The following is a 20,092-nucleotide window of genomic DNA, read 5'->3' on the forward strand; positions in this document are numbered from 1 at the left end:
ATTGTTTAGGTACCCTTAACTTGACCCTTTAAAATGTTGTTACTCAACTTTTCTATTTGGTTGGACTAAAGGATGTTGGATAGCACGAAATTAACCTATAGTTGATTTACTATGTACTTGCTGAAGAGAATTGGACGAGTAGAGAGCAAACCACTTCCATTAAAAGCAAAATTTAGAAATTGACTTCTTTTCTCTTGCTTTGTATCAACAATTCGACTGATGGGGTTACGTTTATCCCCTCGAGAATAAATCTGAAGTTACATCATTGACAAAATGAGTTTCTAGAGTTGAAAACATACGGCACTGGCAATTTCGAAAATCTGCTTAAATTTCTAAAATCATCTACCAAAAGTGCTATGTCGGTGAAGTAGCCTAATATAGCCTATGCTGTAGGTGTATTTTGTAGGTTAACCTTCCATCTCAAATGAGGCTTTTCTACTTCTAATCAATAACCATGTTTACCTACCTTTTTGCGAGTGTGCTGTTGAGGAACATAGTACAGATCATTCAACAATACCGGTACTTTCGTCGAATGGTGAGGAATCTACATGTCAAATTGCAAACCTAACCACTGGCTGTCGTCCAGAAACCTACAGCGTAGTAGCAGCCTATTAATTGAAGTGAGGGGGGTTGAACCAAAGGACGACTATTCAAGGGACATGGTGGAAAAAAGGTTAAAACTACTGGTTTAAAGCAAGAAACAAGAAAGTGTTTTCTGACAAACGTTAATCTTACAACAATGCTCGCAGTCTCAGCTACATGCCTTGTAAACAAATAAGATATTTTCACCGAAGCCATTCAACTTATATTTAGCTAAAAATCAATTTCCATCTACTCATCCAGACTCTCACTAATCTAGCTGAAAGCAAGCAAGCACAATTATCGACGCAATGAAAAGGCATGTAAACGTGATTTAGTAGTCGCTTCCTACATGGTGCCCGCGAAATTGTTGGAGTCCATAGAAGGGTTTGAGAAACTCCTCGAGTGCTCCGAAAATTGGATTGCAACTTGTACTAAGACTAGCAAATTTAACTCGAAAAATTTAAAAAGTTAAGCATGAAACCGAAATACTTACCACTAGCTGATTGTGATTGACTAGAATTCATGAGTTGCATTGATTTTGGTTTAAAGTGAACAATTCCATGTTCAAACATAACTTTTTGTATATTTTTCACGGTAAAATGAGCTTTTTCACCGTGTCTATTCCATGTGATATTATTGCGAAATGAGTGATATAGTGCGACATACATTATGAGTACTTCGTGTTTTTACTGTCAGACTATGTTGTATTTTATTAATCTTAAACTTTTACTTGCAAGCAGATCTTCCCAGCCATTTGAAGGGCCACTTTCGTTGAAGCGACCTGACGCGACATTTTCTCGGAAACCTCGGCGAACAAACGGCGGACAGACGTGCACTTGGCCGGGGTGCGGAAAACTCATTCGGCATCGTCACATGTTTGAGGAGCACATCAGGCGACATGAACTTGGAACTCATGGTAAAGCTTTGTTCCACTTTTAATGACGGTTTTAGTTTAGAAAAATATGATACCGTGTGTTGTAAATCAAAGAGTGCTATCCTAATGTCACGTACAAAGTTCGGTGAAACTCGCTTGAGTTAACGCACAATTGATAGGAATGAGACTGTTATCTTAAATTGTTGGTACCGTATTAAAAATTTCCATCTTTGTCGCATCACATGATTTGAAGCAGTCAGAACATTTCTCCGACTATCTTGTTTGGAGATGGTCAGCCTACAGTTTTAGGACCTTCTGTTAAACGATATTTGCTGCCTGTTCACAAGATGCCTCAGTCCAACCACTGCTAGCGACATTTCTTTACTTGCTGGTAGGCTTTAAAGTCACCTAGATATCTGCAGGAAAACTCTAAATACGCTGTGATCCATAAGGCATGCTGGTACTGTGACGTATGGCTTCGATCACCACAGCTCGCGCGAGGAACTAAATTACTCGCCCTTGCCTCCAGATGATCTCACATTTTTTGTAAGTCACATGCTTAATATTCACCACGTTGAGAAACTGGGTTTTAGGCTAATTTTTCGTAAGCAATTGTTCGTAAAGCAATTGTTCGTAAAACAATTGTTCGTAAACTATTTTTCGTAAAATGATATCCGTAAAACAATTCTTCGTAAAGCATTTCTTCGTATACATCAAATTTTAACTGCATGCACGAAAAAATGCTTTAGGAAGAATTATTTTACGAAGAATTAATTTTACGAACAATTGTTTTACGAACAATTGCTTACAAACAATTGCTTTACGAACAATTGCTTACGAACAATTTGTCGGACACCGAGAAACTGGATGAAAACCAGGCAGTGCGCACATAGTAGTCTAGTTCGTGAAGTGATTGTGTTTAAAAACAAACAGTTGGGTGTGATAGAAATTACGCTGATCAAGGAAATGTAAACTCTAAAAATTTTGAGAAGCAGGACAAAGAGAAAAGAAAGCGGCAGTGTGCACAATACCGCCCCGGGCGACACGTCTGGGGGCGGCACTTTCAGACTACGATTTTTGATTTTGATTATAATCTGATAAAAAAACGCATTTCATTTTCACATGCTTTTTCTTGAAGGGGCGGCAAAATCTGAATCCGCCCCGGGCGGCACATTCCCTAGCTTCGCCACTGTTTTTAGCAATTAGTTTAATTAAACTTTTTGCTGTTTAAAATGTCCGAACGATTTTAAGTCATTAGTAAAACACTAAGTTACTATCAGCTACACTCTTAACTGTGCTTTTTACATCATAATGATGAAAAACACAATAATGCTTATTGCTAAAAATTAAAAATGACTTTTTTTCTATTGGAAGACCGCTCGGTAGACCATTTGGACAATGCATCACAATTTTGTTATATCATTGGAAAACAGAGAAATTATGAGGAAAATATAACACATCTAAATTTAATAGATTACTCTCACAACAGAACAGTTACACAGCACAAGAATTTTTCTCATACATAATTTACCCTTTAAAGTCAAAATATACCTCAGTTTGGGAATCCTTGCACTTGATCAGCTGGTAAAGGGAATGCAAGCAGATAGAAAAGGGCTAAAATCATCTGCTGTATTCGGATATATTCGATATGTTTATGGATTTTCGTTTATTCTCTTGCTCTTGGAAGTATCTGAACGGTCAACTTCCGGTTCTACATAGCGAGACCAATATTTCTACAAAGGAAGGTTCTGTATTCATACTGCCTCTAGTGTTGTTTATTGTTACGAAACCGCAGAAAACTCCGTTAAGCATATTTGGCGTGCCTATTCTAAAGAACCATGTAGGCCTACTATATTTTAGAGCAGTGGTTTCCAACTGTTTAGGTACATTTTTCTCTTTGCTACTTTTGAGCTTTTCATTTCTCCGCTATTGCATACAGTAGGCAGTAGATAGTAGAACGTAGGTAAGCTAGTAACGTATGCCGGCATAATGACTGAAGTAGTGAAGCGTCGTTTTGCGAACTCAAATCGCATATTGTCTGTTAAACTACCATCCTAGTCGCCTCCATTGGTTGCATATCTTTGGAGCAGCGTTTTTGAAACTACCTGCCCTTGAACAACGGTAAGCTATGTCGTGGGACAAATGTGTCACAAATCTTGTATGATTTAAGTAAAAGTTTGTAAAATCATCTCTGAATGTTTTTTCAATATATGATGTAATATACGCAAATGGATTGGACCTTTTGGTCAATAGTTTTAATAGTTCATAGTTCGGCTACACTGCTGATTACTGAGAGCGTCCACTCGACACTCGAAAGCGTGGTTGAGCGTGAGCCCCTATACCTGTGTCATGGCACTAAATGACTTCAAGTTGAACATGAAAATTGCCTTCCCATCTACGCAACTTAAACATTTTAAACACCACGTATAGGCCTGGAAGATATTGAAAATTATGTGTTGGCCACTAGAGGCAGTGTTGCTCTAAGTTAGAGTATAAAATTGTTTTATGTCGGCTTCCCTTCTCCAATTTAGACTCGTTTTATTAAATTATGCCGTTAGAAGAACAGCATGTTTGCAAAGTAAGTACTGTGTTATAGCTCCATCCAATAGTAAATTTAAATTGCAAAGGTTATTTTCTAATCTGATCTCACATAGAAAATGTTGGAAAATATTACTAAAAGTCCGGGGCAAACAGTGAATGAATGTGGTGGATATGGTTGCATAAACAAACCAAAAGTTTGTTTCAATTAGGAAAACTCAGTCTAATCCGCAAATAATAACTTAGGTTTCCTTTTCCAAATGCTAAACGTAACAATCTGACACCCAGTGGTACATTTTGTTCAGAAAGTGAAAATTAATACTTTTACAATTAGCTACTAAATAACAATGAAACCTGCCATCCTTGCCATGATTGCTTTCAAAGAACCTTTTCAATATTTTCATCACTGTTCCATAGTTCAGTGTTTTCTCCGATAGGAAGTATGATGGAATTTTTTGTTTGACATCGATATCAAGAATCTTCCGCAACCTCGTATTTCACTGAAAAACAACAGAAATTCATTCGAATTAATGTTCTCGGATGAACATTTTGACATAATATCGCTTTCAAGTTCTCGAAATGTTTGGTGGATCCGATGGTTGAGTCATCAATTCTCGTCACAAATGTTCATGTTGCATCAGCCTTGTATCTTCATAGCATCTCGACTGGTTGCTGCAGTCCCTCATTTGGAAACATCTGGCTTTACAAACTTCAATGAGATCATTGCCATTGGTTTATAACCGCAGCATTGCAGACGTTGGCAACATGATTAAAACCCCTCAAACTAAACGACAGCTCAAAGAGTTTTTCATATAAACATGAACAATCATCGCAACTCGTGTTTTGCAACTTGAAATCTTCAACAAATCAACGTTTTCTCTAAACCTATTTAACTTTTGATGCCACTTTTGTAGACTCGGATATTATTGTTGTTTAATTAATCGTTAGGCTTACTGCACATGAGTGATATAAATTCCACAAATAAACACGTGATGCTGCTTCAAAATGAGACATTAAATGCTGACAGAATGAAACTATTCACAATATGACCTGTTTAGAAACTTAACTTTCTTTTGGTTTAATATAGACTAAAATATCACAAGGTAGTGTAGCCGGTAAAAATCTGTATTCCAACATTTCACGTACGACTGACTGTTTCAAAGGGCTAGATCAGGTAACGATTACTTGTCTAACAAGTTGCAAGCACAGAATTCTGTTAGTACAGATAAGTAAACAAGCTCAGTGTAAATCATAAATTCGACCCAAATATGAAATGAGAAACTTGAAAGCACACCATTAAAAAGACATTGTTTGTTATCCGTCAACAAACAAATTTGAATGAGAGTTAATATGGTAAGAAAACAATGCCTGGCTTGAATCATGAAAAACAAATTATGCGAACTAACTATGTTTTGTTGGAATTTGTAGTGATTACCTAATCTCATTTTCTGAAGAACTCAGTTATGTCTGTTAAACAAAACGTCAAAATAAATATACATTATCGCTCACAACAGGGGTCACCAAACTTTTTTGCATGTGGGCTACTTTAACACTTAGGAGAGCTGTGGCGGGCCGCACTAATAAAATTTTAGGTAGGCTGACTCTTATACTAGAAAAGAACGCACTTTGTACCCAGTATCCAGCGTTACATGTTGTTAATATTAATCTTAGAATACCGCAGCAACAAAATTAGTCGAACAACGCTACTGCGAGGCCACTTGTTTTGTGCACTTGTAGCGAGGCGAGCGGTTTCATGAGAATATTCATCGCCAAGAAAGAGTGGTGTCGTCAGTTCACTTCGCTTCACAAAAGATATCTTGCAATTAACAGTTTCAGTAAACAAGGAAATGTTTGACACATCGCAATACAGGCTATAATAGTGAGCTGCAAACATCAGCGAAAAATAGGCTCCAATAACAGGGAGAAAGAAACCAGGCACCATGAAACAAACGCTTGTGGAAATCACCGAAAAAACGTTTCTATCGTAACTCATGAGCAGTGTTCCTTCTAAAAAAGCAATGAATTGGTTTTTCATCCTTTTTGTGAGAGTCTTTAAAACCGTCTTTCTTTGATTATTGGACAACTTTCACTTGCGGAGCTTATCCAGATGGCAAGAATTGTTGATTAACAACATTATGCAGCACTAAGCTAAACATTTTCGTATTACAACCAGAAAAAGTCTTTAAATTTATATATAATATTTTGCCAATTTATTATAGATTGAGTTGGCACACCGACCTATTTTGCCAACAAAAACTTGCATAAAGGGAACACTGCTCATGAAACACAATAACGGTGACACGCACACTAATGTTTACATGTAATTTACAAATTTAAAATAAGCACCCCTATATTCACAGACAATTTTGAAATTCGAAAACAGACGTTTTAATCAACCACTGGGACAGTATGGTTGGACATCGCATTGGAATAACTTTAAGCGACCCCCACCTAGAACTACAATCTGATTAGTCGGTCGGTGGAATCGTATGCAAAGCGAAAATACGCTTCCCGCAAATTATTTTTTGCCTTAATGCTCTTTAACTCCCCAAGAAAGTATTTTTGGTTATACTTGTACGCTGATACCTTCTGCTGGCCGTCAGTTGGTGACCCCTGGCTTACAGCATCTTGTTATTTTAACTTAGCTTTATTCAGAAGAGCGCTCCCTCTTTAAAATTTAAAGATTTTGTTGGTTTTACTTTAGCGTTTTATTAATCTAGAAAAGCCCATAGGTGACGCTCTGTATCGTACAGCTACTCGTAGACTAAATTTATAATTTATAGCACCACATAAAGATTATAGAAGTCTGTTTGCTTTTAGGGAAGGACTTCCATGTTGCACTTATTTACAAAAAAAGTTTTATTGAACTTCCTTGTTTCAAAAAATTTTAGTGCATATGTGTACTGTGCGGTTTTTACACACGGATTCAATAAAACACTGCTTGTTCTGATCACACAGCGATATTGAAGTACACGTGTTTTTTAGTAAACAAGGCTTCTTGCTGTATAGGCAGCGTGTGAGGTAGACTGTACTAGGCAACAGTATATTGAGTCATGTAGAATATCTATAGTGGAAGAAGATCCTTTGTAAGTTTATTTTTGGCAGCGCTGTGTGCTTACAGGGATGTTCTGTTAACTGGGGGTGTTCACAACATTTATTTTGGTGCAAAACCCCTTGTCTTGGTATCGCTTCATTTCTGATCGTATTTGTTAGTGAAAACTTTGTTAAGACAAGACATTTTTGTTTCGCTGTTAACTCGAAACAAATAACGAAAATCAACTGCTTCAGGAAACATACCACAACTTATAGTCAATGGCCTTGCGACTTGATGTTTTGACCTTCGAGTGGTCAACACTAATATACTGTAATAATGTATTGAACAAAACGTAGTTATAATTTCATTTGCCTTGATTTTGTTTCCAGTTATTTTTTGAAAAGAGTTTTGATAAAAAATACAAAAAAAAAACGTACAGGTAGGCTACATTACCTCGTTAGTGTATTTGCTCATGAAAGAAAGATATTGCATTGGGCACGACCAGACACATTTCCTTCCACTTTCATGTTTGATTAATACTTTGTGTTGATTGCCGCAACTTTGTGCGAGTATGGAGAAGAAATTTGCTGAACAACAACAGAAAAACAAGTGAGTGTAGGTAGGCCTACCACAACTGCTAAGCCGAGACATACAAGTGATTAACCAACTTCAACTATAAATATGCTCAACAACCAAATTTGAATACGTGCACCAGCTGTGCCCACACACACCATCGTTTGTAACATCTTGCAAAGGTACAAGCCCACATTGGACCAATGGGATATCAGTAATGTTTACCCAAATAAGAATTTGACGGAAAACATGTTTGTAAAATTAGCAACAGTGTACACAAAAAGTCTTTTAGGTCATATGTACCTTGGTAGTGGGTTATATGCAGTATTTACATTTTGAAGTAAGTGAAGGTGCTTGTACGCTTGTGATGCTTTTGTAGGCTGAAAACGATATATCAAGATGTCATAACTCTTCATGTGCCAAGGTGTTTTGTTGAATATAAAGTCATGTTCAGTTATCAAACTCTTGGTAAGCCCTGGTAACTCAACAAAGATCAAGCTTCACTGGTCTACAGAATTGTTGCTCTATGAACTTTGTAGACTGATTTAGAGTAATTTTGGGGTGCTGAATCCGAATCTGACCTCAGATTTATCCTATCACGTCAGGTTGTGAGATATAATAACAGCAAATTGTTATTTTTACCAAAACGGGAAGGTTTGACGTTGCGTTTATTACACATACACATTGTGGTACATCCAGAAATCCAGGCCATGGGCTGCAGAAATAGCTGAAATACATCTTCAAACTGCTATCTTGATTCTTGATACTGATTTGTTTTGGAAGCAGCATTATTAACAAAGCAATAATATCAAGCTAAAAGTGAAGCTAAGAGTGTAATTGACCCCCCTGTCAATGTTTTGCATGACATAACAAAGATTTAAGCAAGCTTATGGCAATACTTGTTGAGTAACCTTATTTAAGCTGTTTTGGCTTGTTTAACACTAATCTTTCGCTATGGCACTGCATATTATGTTGGTGGTAAACGCAACGCCAAATCTTCCACTTTTGGCAAAAATAAAGTATTTTTGTTATCATACCGTGATAGTAAAAATTTGAGTTCAGATTCGGATTCAGCACCCCAAAATGACATTAAATCAGTTTTCAGAGTCCAAACAGCAAAAAAAAATGTTTGTAGACCAGTGATCAAGCCATCTTCCGGGGCTGTAAAGAAAATAAACCACAAATACAAAGAAAAGCACCAGATTGTGCATTAGCGTTCTTTTACGACATGAAACGTAAACAGCAACATCAGTGTTGCAGAAATTAGATATATACATTGTTTAACTAAAGTCTTGTGTTTTTTTTCTTGTACAACAACTCCAGTCAGCGACATTCATATTTTTAAACAGTTGAACTGATTTCTCTGTGGCCGATCAAAATTTCTTTGTATCTTTGCTTGAATGTGGACACAGAGATTAGTTTCCTAGCTTACGGGTCCACTGAACGCTGATCTTCATCGTTCAACCCCATCTCCATGAAAAAGCAGCCTGTTTTTTCCACCGTACGTTTCTGCTTAGTATTGCGTCAGCATTTTTGTAAGAAATTGACCATAAGCATTTTTTGCGCTCTGTTGTCTGTGCTCTCTTCAGTGTTGTATTCCAACTGCAGTGTAATCTGTAGTTTAACTCCACAATTTTGAGGACTTACAATTCTGGTTTATAATATATCTATGGGGAATTTTTTCATCAAGCTTTTATCAAGAATGAGAATTATTGTTCTTTTCAAGGGGCTGTTTCCTCACTGTTAAATAAAACAAAAACTAAAGTGGAAGTTTTCTGCCTCAGTTGCCTGTGTTTTTTTGAATACGTGTGGAATAAAGCTCGGGATACAGTATAATTGTGAGCAGGAAATCCATAGCATTTCACCGTTTCATGCGCTTGGAAACTTTTATAAAAGGCATTGGTATTTTTGTACTCGGCCTTATTGTTGTTACTTGTTGGAAAGGCCCAGATTCAATATTTTCTTTGAGTTACACTCGTTTGCCCGATGTGCTGCTACGTGCTCTTCACGGAAGTATTGTTGGAGATGCAACGCACCATTGCACAACAGCATTGCACCTCTGCTGACTCCTCTGCTGACTCCTCTGCTGACTCCTCTGCCTCCTTTGTTTTACTATTTTTAAAGTTTGTACTGAAAATTTTGTTGTGGGTTATCTGAGTGCAATCCATTATAGCGCAACAGTCATAGTAATTCTCACACTTTCATTCCAGTATGCGTAGTGGGGTTTAGCTCTCAGCAGTCTGTTAATGTGTCGCATAGGAACCAACTACTTACTTTGTCATACTTGTGTAACTCATTTTGTGAAATTACACTGACATGGCTTTACACCAGCTGCACTAAACTTTGAAAAATCTCATACAAAAAAAGAAAACAACAGCATGCATGATCAAAACATGTTACAAATGAAGACAATTTTGATAAAATTTGTCTCTAACGAAGATAGTTTATATAAAGCTGTTCTCAACCAGGTGTCTGCGTTTCCAAAGGGTCCGTGAAAGTATCAGAATTGGCAGCATAATTGATAAATTACGAAAAGAAAAATTTGATTGCGCTTGAGTTGTGTATTGCAGTGATTCTCGAGCTGTAGGTTACGTTGCAACGCCCTGGTGCGTCGTTTGAAATTTCAATGGACATCGCACAAAGGTTCGGTTTCCTAACTAAAAAAAGTAATATCTTTAAGGTTGTGTTGGCTATGTTCAACTTATTCTTTCTCTTGAGATATCAGATTGTTGATCAATGCTTAACTTAGAAACGCATACGTAAGTCAGCGGTCTATCATGACTCACAGTTTTACCATGACTGTGATTATAGCGAATTAATATTGATTACAAAAAAAGGGAGCAATTGTTCGTAACAGTCGCAAAATTCTATTAATTTTTGATAAAATTTATAGAAAAACATTACATCAGCATATAGATTACCGATTTTTTTATTCTTTGTGTCAACATTTGGATCATAACATAACTTCGTCAATGTCATCAATGGTCATAAGTGCGTCGCGAGTTTAGCAAATTCTTTTAAGTGTGTCGCTTCGAAACTTATGAAACATTTAATTCCATTAGGAGACGCGATATATCAAAGTTTCAGATGAAAATTTTTTGGCGTCCGGGTCGGCTTCGAAGGCACCAAAAGGGGTCCGCCAAAAGGAAAATGTTGAAAACCACTGGTTTAAATATTACATAAACTTCAAATTGCAGTGTGACCATGGACATTGTGGCCTGCTGTACTAGATTTACATGCACATATTTTGAGGAGAGCTGCTAAAATATTACACTGCGCCATTTTGCTCTATTGTGGCAATATTGGTCACATTTATTCTACAATCTGTTTAGTTTTGCATCCACTTGTCAGTGCATGACGCGTATTGAGGCAATATGCAGTTCTTTAAAGTCGATCACCAATATCAAGCATTTCAGCACTATAATTGGGTAGCTCATTTAAATATTACTTGTCATGCCCCGGCCAGTGATTTCAGTCAACACATCAAGACGCAACGCTGGAAACCGCATAAATTGCTGGGAGCAATTTAAATAAACATTTGACCACAATGCAATGTTTGCTGAAATGTTTTGGTGAACAACAACAGAAGTGGAAAAAATTGCATAAAATAGGCGATCGCGGTAACTTCCAAATTGCGTTTTAACTAAGTTTCAAATTATTGCTTTTTTGATCACGTTGCATTTTTCCTGCAGTACAGCATGAGAAGAGATGCGCTAAGCGGTTATTTGTCATGTGACAAATTACCTCGCTCGTAACGTACATCCGCGTGGTTATGGGATTTTACATCGGTTTGATGTCATGCCCAACTTCGGCTTAAACGTCAAAGTTAAAAAAAATTTGCATATAAGTAAGAAAGAACCTCGCTCTTTCTGTGTAATCGTGTACGTGTGGTTTCTCTCCTCACTGTTATGTTGTGCAACACGTATCGGGAATTCCATTTAGTAAAATGATTGTTACTACGTGATTTTCATTTCAAAATGAAAAACAAAAATAAGCTATAAGAACCAAGTTCACTTTAGAAGAAACATTTTTTAGCAGATTTTCATGAAAGATTGTCTTCGCCTCACGTCTATACATTTGAATTTTTTTTTTGAAGAATTAGTTTTCATGTGTGCTGTAAAAATTTTGGGAGCTGTTCTAAGAGGGCAAAGCTAATTTCAATTGCACATAGGATATGCCTGTATTGGCAAAGTATTGTTTTATGGTAGAGTTAAACATTACTTTCAATAGATGTGTTTGTTATGTGCTGGATTTTAAGTTGGACAAAAACGAAATTTGAGTTACTGATTGAAAGTTGCCACCGATGCACCAATATATAGCAAGAAGATAAAGAACAAAGCAGGCAATAGCGCAAAGATCATTTAATATTTATTTATGAGTAATATAATTCTACATTTAAGTTACTTGAAGTCATATTGTTTATACACGATAGTTAATGTGCAACTTGCATCAACCCAATATTTTTGGATCAGTTAGTACCAGTATGTGGCAACTGGGGCATAGTCTTGCAATATCACATCAACTGTTTACATCGGGGGGTGTGCAACGTGCGGCCCGCGAAGAAAAATTGTGCGGCCCGCGAAGATGTGCCAATTTTGAATTGTGTGCGGCCCGCGAAACGTGTTTATATTTTAGTTTAGTCTGGTACGTGTGAACAATTCATTGTGGAGTGGGTTATTGCAGCTTTTGCACCTTCTGTTAACCATTTTAGAAATCTCCCACCGGCCACCGCTAATACATTGTATTTAAGTAATTTGGAATGTAAAAATGTATGGTCACATAAAAGGCATTATGAACAAATTACGACTTTGGAAAGCTCACGTACAGACAAGAAATCCTTTCCACTTTCCAACTTTGAGAGACTACGGAATACATCCTGAGAAGAAAACTGAATTTGCAGACCAACTTGAAAATTTGTTGTATGAATTTTTGGCTCGTTTCAAAAACTTCAAATCTCATGAACATTTGTTTGGTATATTCGCTTCGCCATTCAACACAGACATTGACAAAGCACCAGTTATTTCAGCAAATATAACTTGAACTGATTGATCTTCAAGAGAAAACGGATTTGAAAGCAAAGTATTTAGAAATGAACCTTGACGATTTTTACTGAAAGCATCTCAACTAAGATGACTTTCTACATTTGAAAAAATCCATGGTTTCGAAAATGGCTCTGTTTGGCTCAACGTATTTGTGCGAACAATTGTTTTCTAAAATGGGCGTCATAAAATCTCCCTATCGATCGGTTCTGGCAGACAAACACTTGGGAAATGAACTTGAATTGCGAGTACTTCCATTAAAGTAAATTTGGAAAAAGCCGTCGGGAAAAGGAGCCAGCTGCAAACTTCTCACAGAACTCGCTTAAAGACGCGGTGTGACAATAAATTCCAATAGCAATTTTCTTCAGAAATTTATGCGTCTTAACTTATCATTTCTGCAAGGAAATAATCCCTTTGTTTGTTTGTCGTATCCAGGTTTACACCTGGTGGTTGAAGATTTAGATTAAATGGACGGGAAGGCGAGGAAGCCAATCTTCGTGACCACCTTCAGGCATGCCTTTAAGTGTCCTGCCAGAGACACAGCCGCATGCTCTTGAGCGATGTCGAACCTGCGCCCTTTCGATTGCCGTCCCATGGCTCTCACCACTCGGCTATGCAGCCGACATAATCCCTAATAATGCCATAAGAATAACATGAATAACAAAAAAAACTACTTTTTTGTGCCTGCAACTACTAAAAATCATATGTTAAATAAACGTGCGGCCCGCAGTTTCACCCAGTTATACTTTACATCAAACACTTAATGGCGTTTTACCGAATTGACATCTAGTGCACGTGAATCAGACTCCACTGTCCTATGTAGGCCTACCGACCTCAAGGTGGAAATGCTAAACTCAATGAAACTGTCTAACGTGACTGCCACCCACCTCATACATAACAAGACCAAACACTTAAATTGTTTTTCAGCGGGTATCACATGTCATAGATCTACAGTCTACACTCTACAGAAATCTATTTAACAATAAACGAACTGAATCTCAATATACAGAGTCTGACATCAAAGTGGCTAAAAGTACTGTGGTAATTTTTTTCCTCGCGCTAATATTTGGCAAAGTTATTTTGTAGAACATTCTTACCAAGTGTAGAAGATTGTAAGAGAAAACGATGTATAGCGGGAGGTATATTTGGTAGTTGCTATAAACGACAATGATCTGCTTACTTGTACTCCCCTTCTTACATCAGCTGCACATTGGCTAAAAATTAGTCGCTACCGTCTAAAATACATTGGCTACTTACAGGAATTATTTGTTTAACAATGAAGGATGCCGTAAGCTACCACCTGCAAAAAATAGATTTGAACTATCCTGTCAAATACCACACTATCTAATAAACCTTTCTGGTCCTGAGACCCTAAACCAGCCAAACTGTCTGACTTGGCGTTGTTTTACTTCATACAAACAAATTCTAAAACATACAAAAAAATACTCCTGATTGCATAAATCACTAATTCTTTTATACGCATGAAAAACATGAAACTAAAATTTTCTGGTTTCAAAGAACTTCTTGGGCAAATGTTTTATAAACTAGCCTAAATATTTTTTGCTTAGCACTCTTTTGGTATTGCAAAAATACAAACATGCCCCGCTTCTTAACTTGACCTAGTACTCTTTACAGCAGTGGTTCCCAACCTTTTTTTTGTCACGGACCCCTTTAGACAAATTATTAATTCTGCGGACCCCTACTTAAATTTTGCCTGAAACTCAATTAACATACTATTGACTATTGTAATAATTATGCTACTCAACTACTGTACTGTGTCATATTGCATTGCCGCTATGACTCCTGCGGCAAATATCAGGTTAAACAGTTGCTCAAATATGAAAATGAATGAATTGTTCAAGAAATGTCAGCAGTATTTTAATATTAAGGTGACCCAAAGTGCCATGCCGAAACTTATGAGGTAAACTTTGATTGCACTGCATGCTTTCTATTACGTAATTGACGAGCCAATCCTGATTTGACTGTAATCGACATGCGTCGTGGTAGGTGTAGTTTAAGGTCAATGCACATAATGTAGGCAGCAGCATAGATTTATTTTGATGCATACCGGTACAGTTTATTCTCGCGGGCGTGAGCTTGACACATTTGCATTTAAAGAGAGAAATGAAAGTAAAAAGATCGCTTTTCGTTTTTTTCAAAAATTCATCAAGGTAATCACGGACCCCCAAATGCTTTCTCACGGACCCCAGGTTGGGAACCACTGCTCTACAGTTATGTCCTGTGTGTGTCTGAAGGTTTTAGCATGAGCAGATGAGCAGAGTAATGTAAACCGCTAAACATCAATCGCAAACTGATATCAAATCACCACACTTAGAAAATTATTAGAGTTTGAATAAATTCGCAGTTAATGTGCTCTAGACATTTCTGTTGCAACTTTATTTACTGATTAACCAGAAAGAAAACGTTGAGAAATAATAATATAAAATTATTAAGTAGTTACACCGTAATGTAGTGCAATAACATTTACTTCAATGAAGTTAACACTCGTTATTTTTTATTGAAAAAGTATTTTAGTGTTTCTTAAGTCTTAACAGCTGCACTATCATGTTACGCAGATTAAAGTTGCAAAAACAAACGTGATGTAGCCTACTACAGAATCAACAAATCCTCTAAAGTAAAATGGCCGCAAACTTCATTTATGGACTGCTTAGGAGTGCTTGCCACAACTGACCCCCAATAAATGATTTTCAATGAAAATAAACTTGCAAGCAGGAATTAAATATTTGAATCGAGTGCATTACGCTATTGTGAAACTGCTCAATAGTGTGCCATCAATTTATATCACATGGTTTTTAACACAATATTGTTTTAAATTTGACCAAGCCTTGGGAAATGCACTCACTTATGAGTTAGGGTTGTTTGAATCAATTTCTCAGCTGAAATAAAAAAAAAAATACATAATTTTAATTCGAAACAAAATGTAGGCTGTAAGAAAAATACTTTTATTGTAAATTTCCAAATATTTTTGTGCTAAATTATCATGTAAAGTGAAACCGGCTTGAGTAGCATTAGTAAAAAAATAGCAATGGATAAGTGTATTTTCTTCCACTGTGTGATAATTACAGTATTAATGTTTTAAAAATGCATAGTAAGCTACATGATCACATTGAAGGATACCTAAATTTTAGAACATTTTATTTTAAGCGCATACGCAAAAATATTGCTTGAATTTGGAAGCGAAAGAAACAAGTTCCTTTAGAAACATTTCGAAACCAAGGCAAGAAATTTTTTTTTGAAACGAAACGAAGGATTATTGCTTTGAGCAGGCTCAGTGGAAATCATTAGTATCAAAACAAATGAAAACCTTTCACCTGCTTCAACACATTGCGATGTAAAGAGCATGATCAGTGTTGTTTTAAGAAAATTTTAAACTGCGCACAATAATTTTTTGTGCGCATTATGCTTTTAAGGCTGCGTTTGCATAGTGGCGAGTGTTTTTTTTTAATTTTAAATCATAGCGTTGCAAATGCGCAAGAATACAATTTCACTAGTGTTACTGCGCAGTTGCGCACCTTATAGGGAACGCTGAGCTTGATATTCCTTTGGAAAAGCTTTTATAGCAGAATGGATGTGACAACTATAACTTAAAAAAAAAACAAAAAAAAAACATTTGAACAATAGGCCGTTGCTGCTACTTCAAACCATTGGGAAAGCAGTCTATGACTAGATAAATTTGTTTTATTATTTTCAATTTTGGACAAAAACTGGCTTGCCGTTCTAACATGATGTTTGCAATAGCTTACTGGAGATATTATTTGTAGCATTAAGTTTAAAAACATAACAAATAAGTTAAAAAGCATGACTTTTCACAATACTTTGTATTTCACACTCCAAAAGAAGCAACTCACCTATTTCAAATTGATGCTATTGTCTTGAAATCGGTTAGGTATTCACATTTCGATTCCTTTGCAATAAATTTAAACTTTGCCAGCTAAACTTATTTCTGAAATCACAGTTGGTAATTTTTACGCGTGCGATAGAAAAGCAGTTGTTAGTGTATTTGGTTTTCAAATGTTAATTTAGTAGCCCAATGCTCATGCAGGACAGCTGCCACAATAAAATAAATTGTTTAAAGCAGTTACCCGATCTTAGTTTTGTACTGTATCGAACATAATTATTATGAAGTTAAACTGTTCTTGTTGCATAGATATCTCCATTTTTAGGATGCTATTCTTACGTCTTTATTCCAACCATACACTTCCAATTACTCAAGAGGTAATACCCTAAACTGCAAATCAATTGTTTTTTACATTAATTTAACGTCTGCAGATGTTAAATCAATGTAAAAACGATTGATTTGCTGTCCGGGCCAGACCGGTTTTATAGCTTGACATAAAACAAAATGGCCGCTACAAATAAGACGCTTCTTCAGCAAGCCACGTGTTGTCTTGATAACGTATTAACCTAATTGCAAATTTTCACTCTAGCCGCATTCAAAAAGGTAGATTAATGATTATATTGTTTTTATAGCTGTTTTTAATTCTAGAAGTTTTTTCCTTTGATCTTGCCACTGCACTTGACCTCTCGTGTCATCAACCTGCTAGTTTGCCTAAACTTTAAAAAAAATGTCACAGTTTTGAGCGAAACATTTGTTAAATACAGAACAAATAGTTTACACCAGTTAAAAACTCTGCAACAGCTATTACTAAGAAACAAAGGCTAATTATAGCCTACTGATATCTTTCTTGTACACAGCACATCAAGGTAGGCTAACTGACTGTCATGGCTTGCCTCGGTATTACATTTTCAGTACATTATCATAGAACTATTTTTTACAGTTTTGATTTTTTACGCTAAATAATATAATTATTTCTTAAATCGACCTAATAACAAGATCACTCCTGAAGAGAAATTGAAATTTTTACTCAATGTTTAACATGTTGTCTGACGCCTGTACGCTGTACAGTTGCGTCTACAATTTAGTGGTCAACGGCTGCCAGCCTTTTAGTCAGTGAAATAACCTATTACAAGTTGCTTCCTGCAAACACAAGCTTACACAGCAATGTCAGTTATTGATTGTCTCTCAGTTTGTCTTCAAAACTTGTTGGAGTTTCGCTTCTTGATTTTTTATTTAAAAGTTGGTTGGGGTGGGCGATGCTTTGATGTTTCGATTGACGAAGCAGAATTTACATTTTACCCAACTAAATTTTTTTTTATATATTTGGCGATATTTTGTATAGAAAGCATTAATGTACATTTTTGAAACGGTTCCTCATCTCAATCGCTGTTTTTTTTTTTTATCACAAACTCAGTTTGTTCAATAACCGACAGCACCGCCATTTTGATACTTTTCGATCTTGTGATCTATGGCGACCCGTCAAATTTTGCAAAGTCTGCAATATATTTAGATAGAAAATCAAATATCTTTACCTCCACACTTACAAAGGGGGTAGTTCAAAATTAAAAAAAAAAACTGTTGTACCATATATGAAACATTTTCGAGCTTTACCGTTTATATGCATTTCAGCTTACAAACGCCAAGTGTCTTTTACCTCAACTGACTTTTTAGAGTTGTCTACACTTTCTGTTTCATTTTTCTCGAGTTTGACTTTTCTAAATTAAGAATTACACACACACTTTGGGGATAAAACAAGCAAGCATCGTGGGCCAAGCCCCTTTGAACAAAGTTAGGCATGGACGTTGGACTAGCGTATGTCATGCAGCTTTGTTGGTGTGGTGATAGGCTACAGCTCGCAATTTATAGACATTGTGTCATCACGCCGTGATATGGTTAGACTTACGTCTTTGCTGCATTAATTGCTTTGAAATAGTCGAAAATACTTAATCTGGTACGTCTTGAACACGCCGACCTGTCACTATACTTGAAACTAGGGCTGGTTTTGATTTACCTATCTTGCTAGCGTTTGCTTCCTTTTTGTTTGAATCTACGTTTTTGCTTGCTCCTTTGCAGTATTTCATGATTCGATGCACTTACTCTTCCAAGCGAGCATCCTTGTTTCTCAATTCAATGTAGGCTACGTCTATCGTTGTTAACGTAGGTCTATTGCAAACTTGCTACGAGGCGAAGCCCTTACTAAAACTCAAAATCTAACAATAAAAATTTACTTCACCCTTCAAAATTTACTTCATGCATTGGTCACTGCCTAGGCTGTGAAAAGCGGTTCAAGGAACTGCATTCATGGACTGAGGCCGTGCCCAGCTTTTCAAACAATGAGAAAACGAGAGAAAGAAATGTAAAAAAGAAACGCCAGTTATCGCACACGCTCCGATTGTGACCCAATCATTTGCATACTAGTTTTATGATTACATTTCACGCGTTCCTGCTGCTTTCATTGAACGACTGTTAGTATTACAAAGGTTGAGTTTAATCCATTTGTAAAAGGCTTGTCACTTGTTTATTTCGACAGTTGATGATTTGATAAAAGACCTAAAACCTTTTACAGAAAGGATTTCTTTACTTCCTTGTTTATAAAACTGCTTTGGCAAATCCACCTGGCACAGGCCACGAATCCCTTTTCATTTCGTTGCAAAAACCTTCTTCACTTACGTTGACAAATAATTAGGTAAGAGAAAGCAACAGGATTTGCATGATGATGCAGGTCTTTTTTGGCTTTGTAGCTTCATTGTCATTGCATTCAATTTCAATCTTACCAGTTACCACTGTTTTGGTGGTTGATGATTTGTTGCCATCAGTTATATTAGTGCAATCATTTATGTAGATGCTAAACTCTCAGCTAGTACATGTCAGCATACCTTATCTGCCACCCGTTAAAGACAATTGTCAAACGACTGGAACTTTCACGTTTGGCTGAGCTCCACTAAAATGCGTTAAACTAAAAAAAAAGGAAAACATTTTTGTTTACTGGAGACATGTGACGGTGGCAGCATGGCAAAAAGTGATCTGGCAACAAGATCTTCTTCATTATTGTAATGCAGTGAACTGTGTTGTGCTTCTTTATTCGGGAAAGCAACGCATCTTTTCACGCCACATCACGCAGTGCATTGAAAAATCAAGCGTCTGACTAACGTTGATAAACATCTGTTTGTGAGTTCGATCCCCAGCTATTTTTGTAGTAAGGAAATCTTTTATTTGAAACTGTTTTATGACGATGAATGCCCAGATTTGTCAGTTTGTCCACCACCGATACCACATCAGCATCAGTCGTGAGACCACCATGCAAATATGTCGCGTCCTTCATAGGCCGCGAAGTACATTTATTCCTCACGCTCGTGTTTTCATGCAGTTTCGCAATTACGAAGATGCTATACCGGAGCGAGAGTAAAAAAAACCGTTCGGGAACAACTGGAAGAGCTTCGAACAAGTGACAATGTTTTTGAAGGAACGCCAGACTCTCAAACGATCAAGCAAAATATAATCAATAAGAGGAAAACTACCTCAGACTGTCAAGGTAAACCGAATATGTTACTTTAAAATTTTTACTTGTGATGTTTATTCAATGTTGCAAACCG

At 36.6% G+C, this 20,092-nt stretch overlaps 1 protein-coding gene across 1 annotated transcript in view; it reads left to right on the forward strand.

Annotated features, from left to right (window-relative positions):
* The window catches only part of LOC145769884 (uncharacterized), a 65,417-nt gene that overhangs the window by 37,846 nt on the left and 7,479 nt on the right, over positions 1 to 20,092 (forward strand). Inside the window, exons 12-13 of the mRNA XM_082581425.1 lie at positions 1,323 to 1,498; positions 19,867 to 20,031. Coding sequence (XP_082437551.1) covers positions 1,323 to 1,498; positions 19,867 to 20,031 — 341 coding nt within the window. The remainder of the gene's footprint in view (positions 1 to 1,322; positions 1,499 to 19,866; positions 20,032 to 20,092) is intronic.

This window comes from Aplidium turbinatum, chromosome 5, assembly GCF_918807975.1.
Source record: "Aplidium turbinatum chromosome 5, kaAplTurb1.1, whole genome shotgun sequence".
NCBI lineage: Eukaryota > Metazoa > Chordata > Ascidiacea > Aplousobranchia > Polyclinidae > Aplidium > Aplidium turbinatum.